The sequence below is a fragment of the Podarcis pityusensis genome (genome assembly GCF_964106645.2).
Source record: "Podarcis pityusensis genome assembly, chromosome: 11".
NCBI classification, from domain to species: Eukaryota; Metazoa; Chordata; class Lepidosauria; order Squamata; family Lacertidae; genus Podarcis; species Podarcis pityusensis.
The window spans coordinates 58,090,297-58,113,686 of NC_138036.1; the positions used below are offsets into that span (position 1 = coordinate 58,090,297).

The following is a 23,390-nucleotide window of genomic DNA, read 5'->3' on the forward strand; positions in this document are numbered from 1 at the left end:
GGTTCCTTTTATGCTAGGGCCTCAGAGGTGAAAATGGGGATTCTACTATTGCCCTCCATCCTTGTAAGAGTGTACTTTCTAGCATGGCATTCTCCAGCCTTTAGTCTACAGATGTTTGGACTTTACATCATCTCTGACCATTAGCTATGCTGTAGGGGGATGTAGTCCAGGAAATGTGGGGTGGGGTGGGGAGAAGAGAGAGGGTTGGGGAAGGCTGCTCTAAATGATATCTCATTCTCCTGGCTTTCGTTCTGCCCAGACACTGAGGTCCAGCTCTGAGGGACTTCTGGTGGTTCCCTCACTGCGAGAAGCCAAGTTACAGGGAACCAGGCAGAGGGCCTTCTCGGTAGTGGCACCCGCCCTGTGGAACGCCCTCCCACCAGATGTCAAAGAGAAAAATAACTACCAAACTTTTAGAAGACATCTGAAGGCAGTCTGGTTTAGGGAAGCTTTTAATGTTTAATAGGTTATTGTATTTTAGTGTTTAGTTTGAAGCCACCCAGAGTGGCTAGGGAAACCCAGCCAGATAGGCGGGGCATAAATGAATGAATGAATGAATGAATGAATGAATAAAATTATAAACCTGCACCCCTTCCATTGGCTGAGGCAGCACTAGACTTTTGACTCCTCTACAGAGAGTTGCCATGTGTCTTCTTTTTCCAGGACACGTTCTCTTTTTCATGGGTAGAGTCGTCATAGTGATCCATAGTTGAAAGCAGAAGTTGGCAACTGTGTCCTCTTTTTCGCTCTTCAAAATATGGCAGCCCTAGCAGGCCTGACTATTTCCTCTTTCCACTTCAAAACAGGGTTGACTACAATAGCACCTGATCCTACATCAAGTCTACTTTATGCCAAGAATCTGCTGGTGCTGCCACAAGCTGTCTTTGAACACGCACTCAAAAATGAGGGGCAGGAGCCAATTATGTCTCTTAATGTAAACAGAATCTCTCTTAAGCTTCAACCCCTTCTCTAATGAGAGAGAAGACTTGTTTTCTTCTCCCAGGGAAGATACTGTGGTTGTGGCTTTGTCTAATGCTGCAGCCTGCCTTACGGCTGCAGATAATAAATACCACATTGACTGCAAGTTAGAAAACACATTGAAGAGAGATGTTGATGCCTCAGCTACAGCCCTTAAGGCTTCAGGCGTAAGTTCCTACTCTGCCAGGACTGGATGAGCTTAGAGATCAAATTCAGGGGGATAAAAAGATTAACCCTATTCGTAATCTCTCTTATGGCTGCCTATATGGCAGACTCTCAGCCTGTGTCATGTCAAGTGATGTACTAGCCAAGGCTGCTTTGGCTCAGATGTTGGAACATTAGACCGCCTCATCCAGTGCCCACCTGTTTAGGGCCTCCTTATAAGCTTCTAATGGAACTAGCAGAAAAGAGCGTCTCTTCTCAGGAACTCCTAAACCCTCCTTTAGCTCAGTCCCAGGGGCAGCACATCCTTTTTTAAAACCAAAATATCTTACAATGACTATGTCCAAAGGCAGACACAATCAGGCAATAAACAACCCTACTTTAGCAACTACTCTTAATTGCCAGCCCGACACCAAAAAGAGACCAATTTGTCTTCCGCCCTCTCCGGCATCCATTGTGAAGAAGGCTGTCAAACCTCTCTCTGGAATGAAACCTAAAGATGGTTGTATGTTAGGCACTATCTCTAATACCAAAACTGTGCCACTGAGATACGGCCTTATTGCAAATGCTCCCTTTCTAAGGAAGGTGATTGCAAGTATTCTTAGATCAGTACACTGATGATGTCCACCTGAACTGGGAGGGGTTGTGCAAGCCCTGGACCACTGTTTGGACTTGGTGGTGGGCTGGATGAGGGCCAACAAACTGACTGAAACCTCAAATCCAGATAGCTGGTGAGTTGCCTGCTTTGGATGGGGTCACATTCCCCCTGGGAGTGTAGTCTGGAAGTGATCCTGGATGCATCTTGGTCGCTAGAGGCCTAGTATTCAGTTCTCTGTGCGTGCAACACAGCACAATTCCTGTGCTTAAAACTGTTAAGGCAAGGAACTTGCAAGTAAGCTGAAGAATGACTTGCTGAAGCAACAGTGTCCACCTTTATTAACACCCATTAATCTGTCATTCATAAATAGTCAAATCCTAGCAGCTATTGAAAGGCTGTAACTCTTACAAAAGCATTCATGGGGCAAGTCTGAGCTCCTCTTTGAGAAAAGAGAGGAGCTAGAATTTCATAATGAGTAAATATTGGTTATTCTGGGTGCAAACATTTTGCCATCCCAGCATTCATCAGCATACATTTTCCTCTACTTAATATTTAGCATAATTATAGTCAAGTGTGGGTGTTCACACATGCACATTCTTATAAATTTATTTACAGTGTGACTCCCTTCCATACTTCAGAGGCCTTCATTTGTCTCCCCAGGCCAGAAAGGGTCTCAAGTGGAGAAGTATAGCTAAGCAAATCCATCTGAACAAAGTACAGTGTTGTGGGACCTGCATTCCCTTGTGTAGATTTCCCTTTTAGTTTTCCCCACTGTTTTAACTATTTAAATTTAATGACAGAAGAGCTACAGGGGCCTTAGCATCCTTGAGTGCCAGTATGATATAGCAATTACAAGAGTGCTGGGTTAGGGTGTGGAAATCCCATATTCAAACCCATGAAGCTCATGTGGGAAGTTTGGGGCAAGTTCTTTTTACCCTAAAACACCTCACAGTTAAAATGAGGTCAAAGGCCACCCCCAAGCTCCTTGAAAGAATAAGAGTTTTGATGTAATTAAATTATTCATCTTGTTTGCAATAGGACTAACTTAATGTGTAAGACCCCTTGAAACTAATGGTAATTCCCATTCAACAGATTAGGCCCAAACAAAGGAGAAGCTACATTTTGAATTTATAGTAGAAGGGAATCTTTGAGTAACAGCACCAAAAAATTGGAGTGGTGGTGGAATTACTCATAAAATTGATTTAATCACTTAGGCCAATCTGGATAAATAATGTAGACTTCATGTTCTTAATCCCTGATAAATTGGGTTCTGACCATGAAAGCTGGGATTATCCTCAATTAAAATGTCTAGTCTACTGAAATTAAGATGAAACAAACTGGTTTCATGTTTCTCTTAGCAAGGTGGTAACAATTATTTGACAGAAATACAATCAATTTACATTGCATAACTCAATGAAACGATTATACTGCTTTGTCTACCCCAGAATTTTTAAACTTCGGACACTTCTGCAAAAATTGAGCAAAGGGATGAAGATCTCAAACTGGGGATTTTCCACTATAGGGGAAAATAAGTGTTTCAGAAACACTTCAGAAAACAACTCCTACTGGAGTTGAAACCCTCCCCATTTTGTTTTGTTTCATTGTGTTTTTACTACAAAATAGTTGTAACTATAACAGGTATAATTCCGCAGTTAGTATACGACACATTGTGCTTTCACTTAGCAGATATGTGGAATTTAAAGTATGGAGGTTAGGCCTAAGTCTTGCTGCTATCACATATAAAGACGTCAGTGGTGCAAGTATCACACCTGCATTGCAGTCAGCTGTAATGGGATGGTGAAGATAATATCAATCCATTTTATAACTATACCTTTCTACCAAAGTGCACAAGACTCCTTAAAGCAGAATTGCAACAAAATAAACTGTTGAAAATACTAAAGATCAGGATGCTTGCTTTGGAAGCATAGGCAATTGACAGTTGCGTAATTTCATTTAATGGTTTGTACAGTACTCCTTCTTTAGAATTCTAAAGTGTCAAAATAAATAATATTAAACCTCAACCAAGCCACATTAATAATTACTGCTGTAGTTTAGCTGCTGATTTAACAAAAAACAGTCGAATGTGGTCAAGACTCCATAACCTGGCAACAAAAGTATGGGTTGTATGTATGCAAAGTTATTTCCTGTGGAAGTACAGCACTATTATGGAAAGTAACCCACTATACAGGTAAATACATATGACTGCCACTTCCATTGCTAACTGCTGTGCTGTGAGGGAGCCCTGACCCTAGGGCTAAGGCAAAATGCAATCTAGGACTGGGACTGAAGGCATCTTGATGATGGTGGGTGGGGAAAAAAACCTACCCACAATTGACCTCCTTTGGCGATACACATTTCACTTCTATATTGCCAGAAGTTTGAACTGTTAGCTCATTTCTACCTGACCACTGCTTCAGTAGTTATACCACAGTGAATAGAGGATAACTTTGGACAAACTTATTGGTGAGTCTGCAAGTACTTCTGGCAGAAAATGCATAAAGTTCCTAAGTGAAACAGTCCCCCCCATCCCATTTTTTCTGTTATTTATTCTCATTACTCACTTCAGTGTGTTGCAAACCACTAGCAACTTGAGTGGAACTGAAGATCTTTGCCACTCTGCCTCCAAGATAAGATTCATCCCACAATAAAAAAGATAGCAAAATTAGCAAACACATTTCCTTTCTTCTGAATGAACATTATCACTGAGCCTGTCAGAAGTGATATTTGGGTATGTCCCCCTCCTTTTTTTCCTCCCCACCCCCATTGCTAGCTCTGCTGCTCCACTCTATATTTTGCTCAGGGTGTGTACAAATCACTGCTGTGTGAGTTGATTTATTGTCTGTTTTTCATAAACATTTCTGTATTCTTTTGCTTTGGTAAACTCCAGAGAATGATCTCACATCCTACTGAGTCACGATCCATTGTGTGTCCATAACACTGGCAAGATTACGTGAAAGCACACAACCTAATCTCAAAAGATAGAATTGGGTGATGCTGCTGCAAAAGGTCTGGATTTTGACTTCTTGGTACCTCAGGTTTCCGTATAAAAGCAGCCTCTCTCATAGACTCTTACAAAAATTGTTCTATTTTATTCACCATCTCTCTTCCCATTTGCCTTTATTTTAAAAATAATTACTATCTTCATAACATTATCAGTCTTTAAAATTTAAAGTCTTTGGGGGGGGGGGACTTGCTTCCCCTCCAGGTATAGGGTAGTATATAAATTCAAATAACAAGCAAACAAACTTGAGGTGGAGTTTCAAGAACAGCATGGCAGCTGCTCATAACACCCACATGTCTACTGCCTGCTCATAGCCAACTGATAGTCTGCAGCTGCCACCATGGGTAGGACTGAGAACCTTGAAAATTGCCTCTGGAGGGGGCTACACAATATCAGCAGGCGTAAAAGGTAAAGGGACCCATGGCCATTAGGTCCAGTCGTGGCCGACTCTGGGGTTGCGGCGCTCATCTCGCTTTATTGGCCGAGGGAGCCAGTGTACAGCTTCCGGGTCATGTGGCCAGCATGACTAAGCCGCTTCTGGCGAACCAGAGCAGCGCACGGAAACGGCGTTCACCTTCCCGCCAGGGCGGTACCTATTTATCTACTTGCACTTTGATGGCTTTTGAACTGCTAGGTTGGCAGGAGCAGGGACCGAGCAACGGGAGCTCACCCCGTCGCGGGGATTCAAACCGCCGACCTTCTGATTGGCAAGTCCTAGGCTCTGTGGTTTAACCCACAGCGCCACCCGTGTCCCGTGTACACAAGATCAGCAGGCATACAGGCATGCAAATCCAGTAGTCATCTAGATGTTGCTGCCAATCTTACTTAAAGCCTTCCTATCCTGCTTTTCCTATTGCTCACCCAAGGCAGTTTACAAATAGTAAAACTACTTGAGAGTGAGTGAATTGCTCGCTACTGTCCGCACTGAATGGCGGCAAATCTCAATGGTTCTCTCTGAGTCTGTCTATCTGGAGATGCTGGGGAATTCAACTGGGACCTTCTGCATGCAACGCATCTGTTCTGCCACTGAGCTATGGCCCTTCCTCACTAAACATTAGAAATCTCAATACACACTCCCAACATAAAGTGTAAAATGCAGATTAAAAGGGAAGCAGTGACAATAAGTACACATCAAATACTCAGGGAAAATAAAACACTTGGCATCAGTCTGTGAAACAGGTGGCAAGCAAATAGTTCTAGGCAGAATATTCCATACGTGGAGCAGCACCTCAGAAAAAGCTTTATCCTTGGTCACACCTGTCAGTACATTTCTATAACACTTGATTTGAAGAGAAACTTCCGGTCTCTTCCCCCCGCTTTTTCAATCACAGTATTGTACTACTTATGGAATTATAGCAGCATTGCTATGATAACATTACAACAGATAGTGCTGGTGCAAATGCTGATTATGAGAATGGTCTTGTAACCAATGCCAAATTGATTTTAAACCATACTTAGTATTACAAATTGCAATGCATGATATTAAAAATTAATGTGCTTTCAAAATTTCATAAGGTAAGCACTGTAGATCAATAGAAAGTGCCAGCCATTTTGAGTGTGTTTGTTTTCTATGAAGCAGTGAAAAATCAGAGCTGTATCAGTGGACAAGTCATTGGGGTCCTGTTGTAAGGTAAATAGGAATCTGCCTTAGACTGAGTCAGACCACTGATCCATCTAGCTCAGTATGGCTCATTGGAGCTTCAATCTAAGGATTGAGCCTGAGGCCCTGCCAATATAAAACTTCCCAATGAGGTACAGCCTTTTGCTCTGGAAAGTCGTTTTCAGAGTCTTTGTCTGATCAAATTCCATATTTCCCAAGGCAAAATTCTGGCATGAATGTTGTAATTCCTGCATTGCAGGGGGTTGTCCCCTTTGTCCCCTTTCAGCTCTGTTGTCCTGTGATAGTGGTGAGCTGCTTCATTCTTTTATAATGCAAGATGTGTTGCTAGATTAGGAGGTCTGCCAAGGGTTTTCCATCCACCAGATTCTTGCAAATGTCTCTCGAATGGCACAGGCCTCCCAAGAGGATTTTGGACCCCTCATGTGCCCTCAGGACCCTTCCCAGTGTAGACTCTTTCAACACTCCACATGCCTCTGAGGTCATCACAAATGACTCCCAACGACAGCGGGATCTTGGCTTTCTAGGCTCAACATGAATTTAGTGTCATCTCTTGGGCTTAGGGTGGTAGTTTACACATTGCCCCCAAAGAAGGTACCACTTATTTCCAATTTTAGCCAGGGCAGAGGTGGGCAAATGCACCTCAACATACTTGGTATTGGTTTCACGTCTTTGTGATAAGAATGCCCATTTCAGCCACATGCTTCATGGAAGACTTGGGAAAAGATCTGAGGTTTAAATAAACCGGTGGCAGCACAAAAACCATTTTGGGGAAAATGTTCAAAGCATAAGCACCTGCAAATAAGGATTGATATTTTAACAGAGAAGGAAATTTCAGGGGGGCTGGAACTGAGTTGTAATGGTGAAGGATGGGTGGAATATATTGAGATACTGTCTTGGGACAGTGAATATTGATGAAATATGGATCTCTACACACTTCTCTCTCTCTCTCTCTTATACACAAACAAACATACCTGTCTGCTAGCAACGTTCTGTAAAGTATATGTGTGGATGTTTGTGTATTAAAAGATCTTTCAAAATGGGAACTTAATATTTGGTCCCAGTTTCTCCCTTGAGCCTTCCTAGTTTCCTTGAGTCACCCGGGGGTAGAAAACAAAAACCCAACCTTGTATATTTCAAGCTAATGAGTTCAGTGATCCTACAAACCTGCCTTTTCAGCCACAGAACACTGCAGTAAAGACATGACTGTGAGCTGCTTTTTACTTGATTTCATTAGACCCTCCCATAGGCTTTGTGTAAGATCCCTAGTGTGTGTTGAGCTTGAATAGTCAGAAATAAAAGGGGTTGAAGCTTGCTTTTTAAGTGTGATTCTTGGAGTGCTGAAGAAAGTTCAGATTGCTTTAGGTGCCCTTGTTTGTCTTGTTTTCTTTTCTCCTTGCTGTTAAGAATTGGTGTATGAGGACTACAAAGCTCCTAGGGTGGTTGTCCTCGGGGGGGGGGGGGGTTGATGCAGGGAGCAGCTCTTAGTAATATTAGCTTTTTTCCCCCCTTCCAGGTGTAATTATTAATATGTGAATAACAGTTTTCTTTGAAGTAGTGGTGCTGGTAGAATTTTTTTTTTTTGGTATACCTTTTGTTAAAGTATGTTAGCATTATGCTTCCTTGTAAAGATGACTTTCAGAAATGAGGCTTGTCAGGTCTTTGTGAAAAGAGCCCTCTTCCCTCCCCCCCTCCACCAACCATTCATTCAGCATTGTTCATGGCATTAACACACCATTGAACAAATTGCCCTTCTTGCATATGCTAATCCTGAACTTAAAAGAACCCATTGTGACATGTTTAATGCTTTTGCTGGAGGGAAGATGAGAATTGGAGGCATGTCAAATTATCATGTGACCCAGAAATATCTCAAATGCCTCTCTTCCCCTTTGGGTCAACAGTTTGTACTTAGCATTATCTAAAAGAAAGTAGCCTGTAGATTGTGGACACAATTAGTTCTTGCTCTTGTATTTTGGCCTTCCTTTCACATTCTGAGTTTTATGTTGGAAGTGGGGTTGTTGTTTTTTGTTATTGTTATTTTAAAGAAGTGCTAAGCAGTAAATTGGCTGAGACCAACCATTTTATCAGTTAGGCAGTAAGGTCATTTCGCTTCGTACTGCTTTGTGTTTCTTCAGTTTATGATTCTTATGGGTGATATCCAACATTAGTCATACTCCGAGCAGACTCACTGAAATAATTGGACTCAACTCCATTAATTTCTCTGTGTCTGCTCTCAGTAGGATGACACACAAGCAGATTAAAGCTTACATTTGTTATTTACTTACAATAATTTGTAAGCCGCAAATACAAAACATTCCTGATTGGTGTACACCATATTTAAAACAAAGCAATATAGGAGTAAAGTATAAAACAGGAAAGATTCATGAATCTGAAGGCCGTATTATATTCTTCTTGTATGGCTTGATAGTTGAAAGGTGGGAACCTGTTGTGAACTGCCCTGTGGTCTTCAGATGAAGGGTGGTACACAAATTTAATAATAACCACCGCCTCCTGTGGACCTCCAGATCCTGGTGGACTACATCTCCTAGCATCCTTGGCTATTGGCCATACTAGCTAAGTGTGTTGGGAGCTGAAGGTCCTCTGGAGGTTCACCTGTTCCCCACCTCTGTTATACTAGTTTCTTACGTAAATCTTCTTGTTGAGTACAGAGAGATGCAGGCATATAAAATTTCTATTTATCTAGAACAACATGGCAGCCACAGGTATCTACAAATTCCTCTTCCACCTGCCCTGCCCAAAATAGGCTTGAAAGAAGCATTCTGTTGTAGACAACAAAATATATTTTGATGTCGTGTGCCTGATGCCTGTGATTTTCTTCAGTTTCCAAATGTGCACCAAAAAGGTTGGTGACCCTCAAACTGGAGCCACTCTTAACTGTTCAGCTGAGATCTAAACAGAGTTGGCACTCCTGCTGTCTGCTCCTTTCCACAGGCTTTCACTTAAAAGAGGAGTAATATATTAACCATTAGCAATGCAAATTTTAAGGCAGACTGTAAATTAAGAGGAGATTAAGACAAACTCCTTTTCAGAAGCACAAATGCTTTATGCTTGGCTGAAATATTTTTCATGAGTAAATAGCCCCTGAATTTCTCCCCATAAAAAGCATTCGAATAAGACCATATATAATAACAAGCTCTTTGATTCAGGTGACTTGCACAAACCTTGTTCCTAAAACAGCTGTTTTGTGGGTATCTGAATCTGCTTTTAAGGTTTTTATGTTTGTAAAGTACTATCTGGAAATGTAATTAATGTACTTGAATAGTAAAATGCTATCTGGAAATGAATGCAAGAAATGTGCCTATTTCAAGCTTAGGAAATGTGTGCAAGGAGATCTTTAAGGTAAATGTCTACGACCTTGTGTTTGTGTTTACAGAGTAACTCACTCTTGGTTCCGGATAGCCTGCGGAGCACAGATAAACGAAGGAATGGACCTGACTATTCCAATGACATGAAAAAAAGAAAGGTGGATGATAAGGACTCGAGCCACTATGTAAGTAAATCTGTCAACGATGATTAACTTACTTTCAGATGCTGTGCATGTATGGAGGAACTCATAGCTGGGCTTCATATGGTCATGTATGTGAAAGAGTGAACACTGGCAGCCTAACTTTTGCTTCATATAAAGGGATGTCAAGAATTTGATCTTATTAGTTATGAATTGTGGTTCTTTCCCTTCCTTTCCTCACCACCTTCTGGGTCTCTCAGCACCTTTTCTCTGAATTCTGTCAGGTTGCCAGGATACCTGCAGCTCTCATCATTCCAAGAGTGCTGTCATTAAGACTGCCATTATGTCTGAACTGGGATTTTTCTTGTTAATGAATGACCTTGCTTCTGTGATCCTTGATAACCATACTAACAATAGGATATCTTTAGCCCAGATAATGCCTGAAGTGTAGTTCTGCTGCCAAACCTAAGCCTGTCTGGCAGTGTGTGCTCTATGGATGGGAAACCATTTGAGACATTCCCAGAGTAGAAACAGAGTAGAATGGTATAACAGGTGAAGAGCAAAAGCAAGAGACTCATGGATAGTGGGGATCAGGTGCCACCTTGTATATCAGATTATCTAGCACAGGCACATCCAACAGGTAGGTTGTGATTTACCGGTAGATCACTGACCTGAACCCCCCAAAAGGGGGTAGATCACTGCCAGTTTTTAACTCTGTGAGTAGATCGCAGTCTCTTGGGAGTTGGCCACCCCTGATCTAGCACATTTGTCAGGTATGTTTTTATTTTTGTACAGAAATTGATGTTCTCTTTTTAGCTGGTTATGATTCATCCATCCATCCATCCATCCATTCATTTCTTACCTGTCATTCACCATAAGGTCCGAGGAAAGCTTGCAGTCATGTACTCATACAACTAAAAACAAATAAAACAGTTTATACAGTTATGAAAAGAAGTGAAATCATTCCACATAAAAGCATCCGAGAACAATAATGATTACTAATAGTAATTCAGTTTATAATCTTCCCAAAGAAGCCAATAACAACAAACATTGATATCATAAAATATTATAACAACAGATTAATACATTCTTTGAAAATGTTTTAAAAAACACATTTATCAGCCAATGATTTCAAGGTTGCCAGGAATAGTAACATATGGTCATCAAGTGCTTGGGTAAACAGGAATATTTTTAAATTTCTCTTGGAAGTCAGTAATGAGGGAGACACTGTATGGTATCAAGAAATGTGGTCCAGTGCCCCAGTGGAAAAGTTAGCATACAAGATGAAAGCATTTGGAAAAGGAAATGAAACAGACAACTTTGGTGATATATGCTACCTTTTAAAAAATTGCATGCAATAAAGAAAACAATTTTATATCTTTTCAAATGCATATTAACTTATGGTTAACATTCACAGATCTTGGCTAACTGTATTGCTTTCTATATATTTCTTTGTATTACCTTATTATAATGACCATGACCACACATCAGCGATATTGATTTATTGTACTTTCTTTAAAAATGATGCATTACATTTAAGCCTACTGTTTGTATCTTTACCAAAATCAAATAAATACATTTTAAAAATAAGGTGGAAGACAGATAATCTTCATCAGGTGGGACTTTTCACAAATGGGGAACCACCAATGAGAAGGCTCTGTCATGGGTAGAGATGGGATGGCCTAGAAAAAACCCACCCAGAAAAATTGGGGGAGGGAACCAGGAACGCCCCCCTTTTCCCCCCAAAGCCATTTTTTTCTGGAAAAATTGAAAAAAGCAGTTTGATATAGTTTGAATATTCCACACATTTTTTTTTCTTTCAAATTTTCCGGGGGAAAAGGCTTTGGGGAAAAATGGAAAAAAACTGGTCCCCGCCCCTCCTTTTTCCGGTTTTTTCCCCCAGGCCTTCCCATCTCTACCCATGACAGAGCCTTCTCTTGGTGGTTCCCCATTTGTGAAAAGCCCCACCTGCTGAAGCCATGGGTCAGTGCCAACCAGGCAGCCCCCAGTAGCAGCACCACCAACGACAGAAATTAGCAGAACAATAGAAGCTGGCTAAAGAGGGGCATCCTCAGCAAACAGCAGAAACTACAATGAAGATGCTAGATGCACTTCAAAAAAAAGAGCCAGTGTGGTGTAGTGGTTGAGAGCGGTAGTCTTGCAATCTGGGGAACCGGGTTCGTGTCTCTGCTCCTCCACATGCAGCTGCTGGGTGACCTTGGGCTAGTCACACTTCTCTGAAGTCTCTCAGCCCCACTCACCTCACAGAGTGTTTGTTGTGGGGGAGGAAGGGAAAGGAGAATGTTAGCCGCTTTGAGACTCCTTCGGGTAGTGATAAAGCAGGATATCAAATCCAAACTCTTCTTTCTCTCTATATCTATATCCAGTGCTTTTTTCCCCGGAGGACGCAGGGGTACCTATACTCCTAAACATTTTGTGAATCTAAGTTTGGCCTCATTGAGGTACAGTATTTCAATATGAGTAGGAAAATGAGAGTACCCCTAAACATTTTGTGTGTGGAAAAAACCACTCTCTATATCTATATATCTGTCTATATCTCTATTTGTATTGTTTAAGCCTTGGACTTGCAATGTATTTGATCTGTATTTATGTTTGGTCTTTACAGCTAAAGTTAATAGACATACTGTAGTAAAGTGTACTGACCAAAAACAAATACTTTGTTTTCAAATTTAGGACAGCGATGGGGACAAAAGTGACGACAACTTAGTTGTGGATGTGTCCAATGAGGTAAGTTGCTTTGCACTGGAATGTATATAATTGGAAGTGGGGTTTTTTCCCAAGGCACTGCACTATGTTTCTGAAAGTTGTGGATTACTTTTGCTTATCTATGGTTGAATATCTGAGCTACAGTAGTCCTCCCTGTGGTCACTGGTCTCTTGGATAGGCACAGGGTAGTGGGGCATAATAGTAGTGATTTTCCATGCAGAGGCCAGGAATACTTTCACCACAATTCATGGATGCTTTGGAGTTCTTAATCTGAGGGCCTTCTGGCGGTTCCCTCACTGCGAGAAGTGGAGCTACAGGGTATTAGACAGAGGGCTTTCTCGGTAGGGGTGTCCTCTTTGCAGAATGCACTCCCATCAGATGTCAAGGAACTAAATAACTATACAACTTTTAGAAGCCATCTGAAGGCAGCCCTGTATCAGGAACTTTTTAATTCAGTGCTTGCTATTGCCTTTGCCTTGCCCACAAACCATCCAGGACCCTTCATCTCCACGGGCAAGTCCTGCTCATTCACCACGTGAGAACGGCATAGACAAGAACCGCCTCTTGAAGAAAGATGCCTCTAGCAGCCCAGCATCCACTGCCTCATCAGGAAGTTCTACTTCCATGAAATCCAAAGAAATCGGTTTGGTGAGTGTTACCCCTCTGGCCTGACCACTGTTGTATATTTGGATGCCTAATAATTATCTATTTCAACTTCACGTGTAAATGGTACATGTCAGGGGGTAGTGTTAGATTGGGGGAGTGAGCCACCACCTAAGAAAACATAAGGTGGTTGTGCAACTAATAAATGAAATGCCTTCTAATCAAACACTTGTTTAAACCCAGCTCTCTCAAGATCAGTGAGAATTTTGCCCTTTCAGTTCACTGAGATATGGTTTGCAATTTTGTCAAATTAATTTGTTGAAAGTCAAAACAGTTAAGTTTTCTAGGCTGCAGCTCTCAACAGATTGTCAAACACACATTTGTCTCTAGGACCTTCAGATTAATCTGAGAAAGTATTCAATATTTAGACACATATTTTAGGCATCTAAGCAGTGTGATCTTCTGTCATTAGCATCATCCATTGACCCTTCTGTACATGGGTGATGTTGTAAACTAATACCTTTCAATTATTTGAACTGATCAGTTAACCAAATGTATGAATATTTTGACTCCCGACCAGACAAAGCAGCATTGATTTCTTTTTAGATTTTTTTGTGACTATACTCCTAGATTTTCTAAATGTTATGTTATGTTTTATTTATATCTCTTATGTTTTATTTATATATCACTTTTCGGCCCCAACCTCTATTTAGTTGCAAACCATTATGTTTTTATTGTTATGGCAACCAGTTAGTATGCTATACAGGTAATGTGAATTTTCAAATTGGAATCTTGATTTATATCAATGATTTAAATTGGTCTTCTCTCTCTCTCTGATGTTTAAATCCTAATTTAAAAGCTCCCGTTTTCACATACAGCATAAATGCTGCTAATGTTCCTTGGAATTTAGGAAAATAAGTCTAGAGAATTAGGCAGTTAGCACTCAGCATCTCAGTTGCTGTTGTGATCAATTGTGTAACATGGCCTGGATAAAAAGCAATGTTTCTTGATACCAGCATGAAAAGGGCAGCACACCGGTTCTGAAGTCCAGCACACCAACCCCACGAAGTGATGTGCCAACCCCAGGAACCAGTGCCACTCCAGGCCTTCGTTCAGGCCTTGGCAAACCTCCATCAATGGATCCTCTGGTCAACCAAGCAGGTAACACAAACCTCTTTTGATGTTGTTTCCTTCATGAATACTTATAATCATTATCAAGAAGAATGATGTGTTAATAGCTCCCCTAGCTTGTGTCTGTCTCTCTCTGTTTCTGATGTGTTTGCATGCTGCTGCCTTCTGAAATACTAACATAGTTTGAATTTCTGATCATTATTCCAAGTGCTAGTTCCTTTCTGAAACTATTATCCCATATTTGAGACTGAGACAGCTAATGTTTGTTGAAGTGCGCATAATGACAAACACAGAACGGCACCATGTGCATCTGCGTGCTAACTGCAGTCGGTTGCAGCACCAAATGTTATAAATTATGCCCAGTCTCGAAAGAAATATGCCCAGCGACCTCTGGAAGTGTTTCTCATGGGCTGTGGGGAGTGAGAGAGAGAGAGTGCTGCAGGCAGCCAGGATGTGATGAATATTATCTACATTTTCATGTGCCTCTTTACATCTGCTTCTTTAATGGGCAAATGTTAAAAGCTATCACATTCAGTATTGTTGAAATGGGTTTATCACAATCGTATGCACAGTTCTATAATAATTTTTTTTTGAGAACTAGTAATTGATCAAAGTTAAAATTATAGAGCACTTAACGGAATTCAACTATGGAACACTCTAAAGCATATTATTTGCTTCAGAGAAGAAGGAGGCTGTACCCTCCCCTCACTTCTACCTGTCAGTCCCCTTTTACTATAGCAGCCATCTCCTCCGCCCCCCGATCATTGCTGGGGACACGGCTTAGGCACCACTACCCTGGCAAATCTTGGGGTGAGGGCTACAGCCCCCTCTGCTCCCATGTTTCTGGAATCCATAAATATGCAGGTTCTGGTCTACACAGCTGCAATTTGGAGATGATGTTAAGCACAGTTTGGATTATAGCTAGCACTGTGGACACAATAGTTTGGGTTTTGTGGAAGAAGCACCCATGTGGAATTCCAGGGTGCTTGTTGCTTTCTGTGAAGAGGGACGACAAAGGAAACTGTCCTGAGCATCAGTATGTTTTCTTATTGTACCGCAGCTGCTGGCTTGAGGACACCTCTTGCTGTTCCCGGACCGTACCCTGCTCCGTTTGGAATGGTACCACATGCTGGCATGAATGGAGAGCTGACCAGCCCAGGAGCAGCCTATGCCAGCCTACACAACATGTCCCCGCAAATGAGTGCTGCTGCAGCCGCAGCCGCTGTGGTTGCCTATGGGCGATCCCCTATGGTAGGCTTGCAAACTGAACTGGGTGGGGACAGGGCTCACCGAGAGAAACCTCTATGCAACATTTGGCATTGTCAAGCTCCTGGGATATAACAGCACCAGAGACTTTATTGCTCTGCCGTGTGGCAGCTGAAACTACTTTCCCCCTTATTTAAAAAAGTGAAGGGTGTATCTGTCCTATTTATGCATGCTGTCTAGTTTTTGAAAGCAGGCTTCATTGCCTTGCTCCATTAAAAGGTAGCTTGAAACCATAAAATTGTTTCATTGGTTTGCTGAGCACTTGATTATTCTCTTGGGGAAGAAGATATATACACTTAGTGAGTATCTGACATTCATTTTGTTGCATACAGGATTTTATTTTTCTGTTTCTGTTTTCGTATCATTGAAATAGAGCAAAGATGGGAAACCTGTAGCTCTCCAGAAGTTGTTCAGCTCCCATTAGCTCCAGCCATCAGAGATGATGGGAGTTGTAGTCCAACAAATACATGGAAGGCAACAGCTTCTCCATCTCTGAAATAGAGGGTCCTCCTCCTTGTAGACTGTTCTGTAATGGAAGTGATATATCATAGAAGCACACACCCATCACGTATTGTCTCGGCTTTTTGAGACCCTAGTATTCCAAATTCCTCAGTATGTGGATCAACTTCATCATGTGGTGAGATTTGTGTGAAATTGTGGCTACGTTCAGGTGCAGCATTAAACTGTAGCTTAGTTTTTATGAGAGTGTGCAAATCTTCGGCTCAAGAGCTCCTTCCTGGGCTCCTCCATCACAGCCATGACACAGAGATGGAAAGATTCTGCTTCCTCAGCTATCATCCAAACCTTAAACTGTGGTTAGTCTTGATTGTGGTTAGTTGAAACAAGTGGACTTCATAAACCAGGGAATGCCAACTCTTTTGGACTAATGGATGCATTTTGAATTTTGAGAGTGTGCTGAAGGCAGCAGCCACAAAATTGCTACCATAGAGAGGGTGTGGCATAACACGAAATGGCTCCCATGTGGAGCATGGTATAATACAAAATTAGAGAGACTGTTATTCCCCCAGCAACCTTAGGTTTACCATGGTAAGTCAGCTGTGTGTCAGCTGATTTCTCACTTACATGCACACTGATTCTGTTGCCGTCTGATAATAACAGAGAACGTCCCTCAGTTCCAGGAAAAGTATACAATGCAGCTATACCACTCTCCTTTCACAGAAATCACTTAGACGGTACCTGCACATTTTGCCCCATAACCTGCTTTCTATGAGGGTTAGAGACTTATTTTTAGTAGTAGTAGTAGTAGTAGTAGTAAAAAGGTAAAGGTAAAGGACACCTGACAGTTAAGTCCAGTCGCGAACGACTCTGGGGTTGCAGTGCTCATCTCGCTTTGCTGGCTGAGGGAGCCAACGTTTGTCCGCAGACAGTTTTTCCGGGTCATGTGGCCAGCATGACTAAGCTGCTTCTGGCGAAACCAGAGCAGTGCATGGGAACGCTGTTTACCTGGAATGCTGTTTACCTGGAACGCCGTTTACCTGGAACACCAGAGCAGTACCTATTTATCTACTTGCACTTTGACGTGCTTTCAAACTGCTAGGTTGGCAGGAGCTGGGACTGAACAACGGGAGCTCACCCCATTATGGGGATTCGAACCACTGACCTTCCGACTGACAAGCCGTAGGCTCAGTGGTTTAGACCACAGCGCCACCCATGTCCCAGTATAATAATAATAATAATAATAATAATAATAATAATAATAATACAGTCTGGGACACCTCTGGAAGTCGTCATGAGCATAATGGCACCCACGGGCATTTGATTGGTGTCCTCTGTCATAAACCTTGACTAGATATTGGCTTGCTTCAACTGACTATCAACCACAACCACTGTTGGTCAAGGTTCGGATGACATAGCAAACTGCAGTTAAGTCTAGAAAAAGAGAAAGCTTCCAAACACCTCATGCCACACCAGAGGAGGAAGGGGAAGCACAAATGTTCCAAACTCACTACAGATCTCCCATTATGTCCAAATGAATTCAATATGTGGTTTTTCAAGGCCTTCAGAAACATGCTTTAGACGTATGTCTTGTCTATAACCTTTGAACACACACACTTACTTTTTGTGGTGCACAATATCATTCGTTATTAAATTGTTTTGTTTATAACAAAAATCCACATTCTCATCATCACTACAAAGGAATTATAAATTCAAAAGTGTTGATATTTACTGCAGATAAAATCAATACAGTAGAGTTGATTAAGGCTTTGGTGTACTTTGTTGTATGCATGATTTGTCTACCACAAAATGAGACATGCACGAATATAATTTAGCACCTATTTGCCTTGGCCAATGATAAACAGGCCCACATGTCTGGTTAACTTGGGTTTTGAACAAGCCATTTCATTGTTACATTCACATGAGGTATAAAATCAATGCCTGTCTTTCGTGAGCTTCATGCTGTGAGAGCCATTGCTTATGTGGCCAAAATGGCAGCAGCCATGCAGAAGGGAGAAGTATAAGCAAGTTTGCACAAAACAAAAACAAAAACAGAAGGAGGGGCAGGAGATTTGCAGAACAGCCCTGTGAAAGCTGAGCATGCTCAGTGGCTATGGAATGCAAATGCTTTTTGTTCTGGTGCAGCCAATGGGGAAAGTGTGTTTTCTAAATGGTCAGCGAGTTCTGAGACATCTATTTGCTCACTATCAGGTTGGATTTGATCCTCCTCCTCATATGAGAGTACCCGGCATCCCTCCAAATCTGACTGGAATCCCTGGAGGAAAACCGTAAGTAATGTCTGACAGCATAACTAAGTCTAAATCAGCCAGAGCTCATTCTGTTTACCTTTTGTCAACACATGACAGTTCCACAGGGGAAGGTACGTGGAATTTTCCAGAAAGGTTACAGCCAGCTGCTGATAAGGATTTTCAAAATACAATCACCAATAGCATTTTCATACTGTTTTTATTTCTAGTGCATGCCATTTCGTTGGCATGTTAGAAGCAATTGGCAAGATGTGCTTCTCTTTTCCTAGAACTTTGCCTCACCAGACTGCTGAGGAGGAATTTAGTACTTGGGTGGAATAAAGAAAATATGTCCTTGTTTTGATTTGTTTTTAATCTGAAAACCTCTCCTGTGAAGATAGGAATTCCTGTTTCTAATTTTAGTAGGATCTGAAGATTTATTTAATTTTTAGGAATCATTAAAATGGGAATCTGTACTTCTCACTTGCATGGAAACATGGCTGTGCATTCCATGCCATTTGTGGCTTTTGCATGTAGATTTTGAGAGCTTCTGGCCTGTGTGGTTATTGAGAGCAGTGGCAGCTGATGCCCACTAGACCTAGAGGAATAGCCAGGTTGTTGGGGGTTTCTCCCCATCCCCATCCCTTGCAATGCTACTGTGGACACTTTGGCATTATAGTCTTAGAAATAGTACTTCACTAAATTTTCAATTTCTTGTGTGGGTTCATGCCAAAGAAGCTATGCATTTCTTAGAAGTAAACCACACTGGATTCCATGACTTCGCTCCCTGATAGGTATGCATAGGATTGCAGCCTGAATTGGTTCATCTTAAAAGAGCCACACAGGATTGTTAACAGGGTAACAGATCTATGGGGAACTATTATGCATTCCTCACCACCCCAAATGTGGAATGGAGAGATATAAAGAGGACCTGGGAGTCAAGGGCCTGTGTGACGTTGCACCAGTCATTGTCTCTCAGCCTAAACTGCTTCACAGGGCTAGTGTGAGGAAAGCATGAGGTGAAAGATGACCCATGTATGCCACTTCCAGCTCCTTGGAGGAAAGGTGGAATGGATATAAGCATAATACTGATAAATAGGGGGAAAACAAAATAAAAAGTCTTATATCTGGCAATATCCTGATTTTGGATTGGATTGAATGGAACACAGGCTTGCAAAGATGTGCATCTGATTGGGTGGGGAGGCTCCCGCTAGCTTTGCCTCAATGCTGGGACACTTCCAGGGTGTTTCTGAGGGACTTGGATTGACGAGAGTTAATTCCCCAAGAAACAAAATCAACATGGAGGTTCAGAGGGGTTCCCTGGTACTCCCATTGAAATTCTCCACTCCTGGAGACAGGAATGGGGCATAGAGGTGATTGTGATTGGCTGTGCCGCCCAGAGATGTGATTGGCCAGCACAGGAGATGAAGCATGTCCAGAGTGTCTTGTAATGTGAGGTACTGTATCAAATATGAATGTACAGAACAGAGAGGCTTTGAGGCTTTAGGGTGGGCAGTGCCCCTCCTGCCCTAATGGACCAGGATAATTTGTTGTGATTGTTTAAATTGCATGCTTGCAAAATGTCAGGTGCTAAAAAACTAAAACCAACAGCAATATGAAGCTAAGGACCTTTGGTGTCCTGAACAGTCCAATAACCCAGTGGCTGTTATTGTTTGGCCCATGTTTCTTAGCATTTATTTAAAAACAATACTCCATAATACCTAGTTCTACTCCCCTCCCCTCTCTTTCTCTCTTTCTCTTTGCTGGACGCAGCTTCCATCTTAGCCTGTGCGTACTATATAAATAGACAAGATAAACTTTGAAAATCCTAGGTGCTGAGCTGATCTCCTTTCATTATTTGCCTTTGAAACGAGGCTGACGCTACGCCTGATCACCCCAAGGCAGCGGGATGCCTTCAGTTACCCATAGCAACTTTCTGATGGCATATCCTTATCTGTGATAGATAAGTCTATTGAAAATTTCTGGTGTAGGAGTACAGATAATGCACCGTCTGCCACAGATTCATATTGACAGCAGGAGAGTTTTCAGCTTCAGTCTGAAAAGCTTGCTTCTTTCAGGCACACAAATCGAGATGTCACATTGAATTTATTTTGTAAATGGGATGCAGCGTCCTTGCTGTGTATCCTCTTCTTAGTAGGGGGGAGATTTCCATTCCCCTCCCAAACAAATAACTGCAACTCCTTCCGTGTCTCAGCTGACTGGTGCTCTATTATTTCATACCCAGAGCAAGTTGTGTGTTGCCTTATGTTTGGGTTTGTTTTAAAGCCTTGTGTGCTAGTTCTGTCTTTCCTGAAAATAGCATTTTTGTACAAGCTGATGACAATTAGAATAGAATTGGTTGCTGTTTTTTAAAAAGAAATCAGCCTCTTAGGAACACACTCTTGTTTTCCATTCTGCTGCTATTGAAAGAACTCCCTCTGGACAACCTGCTTCCTGTTTCTCCTCTACCACCTGACAACAAGTTAACAGAATGTAAGGCCCACAACTTTTTTTTAAATAGCCTGGCCCTTGTTAAAGGCTACTTGTCTTTAAAATCCTGAGGTTGACTTTGGGCATTAATGATGTATGCAAATGCTAGAAGCATGGGGATCATGCTTGCTGTGCTGATGTATAGCATTAACATCCAAACATACTGTAAGCTTCTTTTCAAAAATATAGTCTCCTTTCTACTGCTTGCCATTTTATATAGTAATCCTTGTACACAGTGAAACTTCCAAGACAGCATGCATAGAACGCTAAAGGTAAAAAGTCAGCATGCATAGGATAAGAGTCGTAGTGGCGTTGGCCAATTGTAAGCTGACCTAAAAAGTTAGGTGTCCTTCTGTACAGTGGTGTGGGTTTTCTGGAGAAATTTTGAACCAGAAAAATTTGCAGTGCAAATTAGGCTAATTTGCATAGTATTCTTTGCATGGAACATGTACAGTTCACATTAGAAAAGTTACTGATGCCCTAGAGAGTGCTCTAGTTTAGCATGTTTATTTTACTTTTATTTAGTAAGCAAAGCTAAAAACTTTGAAACTGTTCAAGCTTGCCTAGCATTCAATTTTCAGTTGGCATCTATTTATCATTAGTAATGAACATGGAAAATTAAAGCACTTACATTTTTTCCAGCTCATATCACTGCTCTTTTGTTCTTTGAGGTACTGCTTCCCAAATTATTTTTCATGCAAGAGATCCCAGACTGTCTTTTAGACATCAAGACTGTAGCCTATTTTCTTTCCAAAAGAGTTTCCTTCTAAGCTTCTAGTTTATTTCCATCTTTCCGTCTAGTTGTAGTTGTGGTTTATTCTGGTGCAGCCTTTTGTAATTTCACCTCCATACAAAGTAGTAATCAGTGTGATCCCACAGCTTCCTAACTTGTGCATATCTGGATAGTGAAAATGGTATGTGGTCATGTTGATCTTCCGATATAACAATATTGGTCTAATGAACCATAGTTTATTAGTGTGACCCCACACACCATAGACTGAGAATGAGATTTGTGCTCAGGCACTCTATCTTCACTCCCTCTCTTCTCATCCTTTTATGTGCCCAGCTTCAGTGCCACTGTGGAGGAGGGAGCGCATAGCTCACCACTCCTTCTGTCTAATAGGCCATGGATTAAACTGCAATTGTTAGGTCTGAATGGGGCCAATGTGTCTTACTTGACCAGGTAGTTCAAAAGTCTTCGGGCAGTGTGTTGAGAGAGGGAAACTAATTTCGGTTATATGTTGATGGTGATAGGTCCCTGGCTGAGTTTCTTCTGTTTTATTTAAAAAGGGAGTGCAGACTAACTAAATTGCATAATCAATATTTTAAGCCCTACAGAGAATCTAGCAAATGGGTAACTAGCAGTAAGTGAAAGTATGAGGTGGATGAGGAGAGCACTTTATTTCCTATTTTACTTCCCTTGGTTCATGTGATGTGCTTCGGGCCTCTAAGCATTGATTCCTCCCTCTCTCCCTTGAATAGCCATGCCTTCCTATAAATCATCTAGTGTTGGCATCTGCTGTGAATCACTGAATGGCCAAGGACCTTTTTCAGGGGGCAGGGGAGATGTTGTAGGGCCACGATAAGTAATCATTAAGCACTGAAGCCATTCTTCAATCGATCTGATCACAAGAGCATGGGAAGCTGCCTTCTACTGCCTCAAACCACTGGTCCATCTAGCTCAGTGTTGTTTACATGGACTGACAGAGCCTCTCCAGGGCTTCAGGCAAGGTACATTCCCAGCCTTACCTAGAGATGCCAGAGGTTGAGCCCAGGGATCTTCTGCATGCCCGGCAGATGCTGTACCTTGGAAGGTCATGACAGCATTTCTCCAGATAAATTTAGGCATCTGTTCATGTTGATTTGCGTTTTGCACTCAGGAATTGATATGTGTGAATTGCTGGAGGAGGCAAGGAACTAAAAATAACATTTTCACTTTGCAAATACAACATTGCATCAAAACTGTGCCCACGTGGCTATTTCCCAAGCCAGGTGGCAGTTGTGTAGAAAGAAGGCACGTCACCGGCATTGCACAAGTGGTGAGCTTTCTTTGAGCTGCTCCACAAGATCTACTCTGCTTGCAAGTGTGAACTGGTACACAGTTATGACTTAGTAACTGAAATAGGCCAGCTTTGTGACCTGGGGCTTCCCCTCCCACCTTCTTCTTTTCATCCCAAACAGAGCATACTCATTTCACGTTACTGCAGATGGTCAGATGCAGCCAGTTCCTTTCCCCCCAGATGCTCTCATTGGACCAGGAATACCGCGTCATGCTCGCCAGATCAACACCTTGAATCACGGGGAAGTGGTGTGTGCTGTCACCATCAGCAACCCAACAAGGCACGTGTACACTGGTGGGAAGGGATGTGTCAAAGTCTGGGATATCAGTCAGCCTGGCAACAAGAGTCCTGTTTCTCAGCTGGACTGTCTGGTAAGTTTATCCTATAGAAACTGGAGTCCAGTATTGAAATATAGGAACCTGGTGAATTTAACTAGGTCATTGGCTAACATCTGAACCCCCTAAAACAGCCTTTCTCAACCTGTGGGTCCTCAGATGTTGTTGAACTACAACTCCCATCACTCCTAGCTAGCAAGGCCAGAGCTCAGGGATGGTGGGAGTTGTAGTCCAACAACATCTGGGGACCCAC

General features: G+C 41.9%; 1 protein-coding gene across 2 annotated transcripts in view; it reads left to right on the forward strand.

The window, feature by feature from the left end:
• The window catches only part of TLE1 (TLE family member 1, transcriptional corepressor), a 74,869-nt gene that overhangs the window by 40,482 nt on the left and 10,997 nt on the right, over nt 1–23,390 (forward strand). For both annotated transcript variants that reach the window (XM_080972556.1, XM_080972557.1), the window contains exons 9-15: nt 9,752–9,868; nt 12,518–12,571; nt 13,046–13,198; nt 14,170–14,314; nt 15,345–15,535; nt 18,218–18,294; nt 22,924–23,173. In XM_080972556.1, the coding sequence (XP_080828682.1) occupies nt 9,752–9,868; nt 12,518–12,571; nt 13,046–13,198; nt 14,170–14,314; nt 15,345–15,535; nt 18,218–18,294; nt 22,924–23,173 (987 nt within the window). The remainder of the gene's footprint in view (nt 1–9,751; nt 9,869–12,517; nt 12,572–13,045; nt 13,199–14,169; nt 14,315–15,344; nt 15,536–18,217; nt 18,295–22,923; nt 23,174–23,390) is intronic.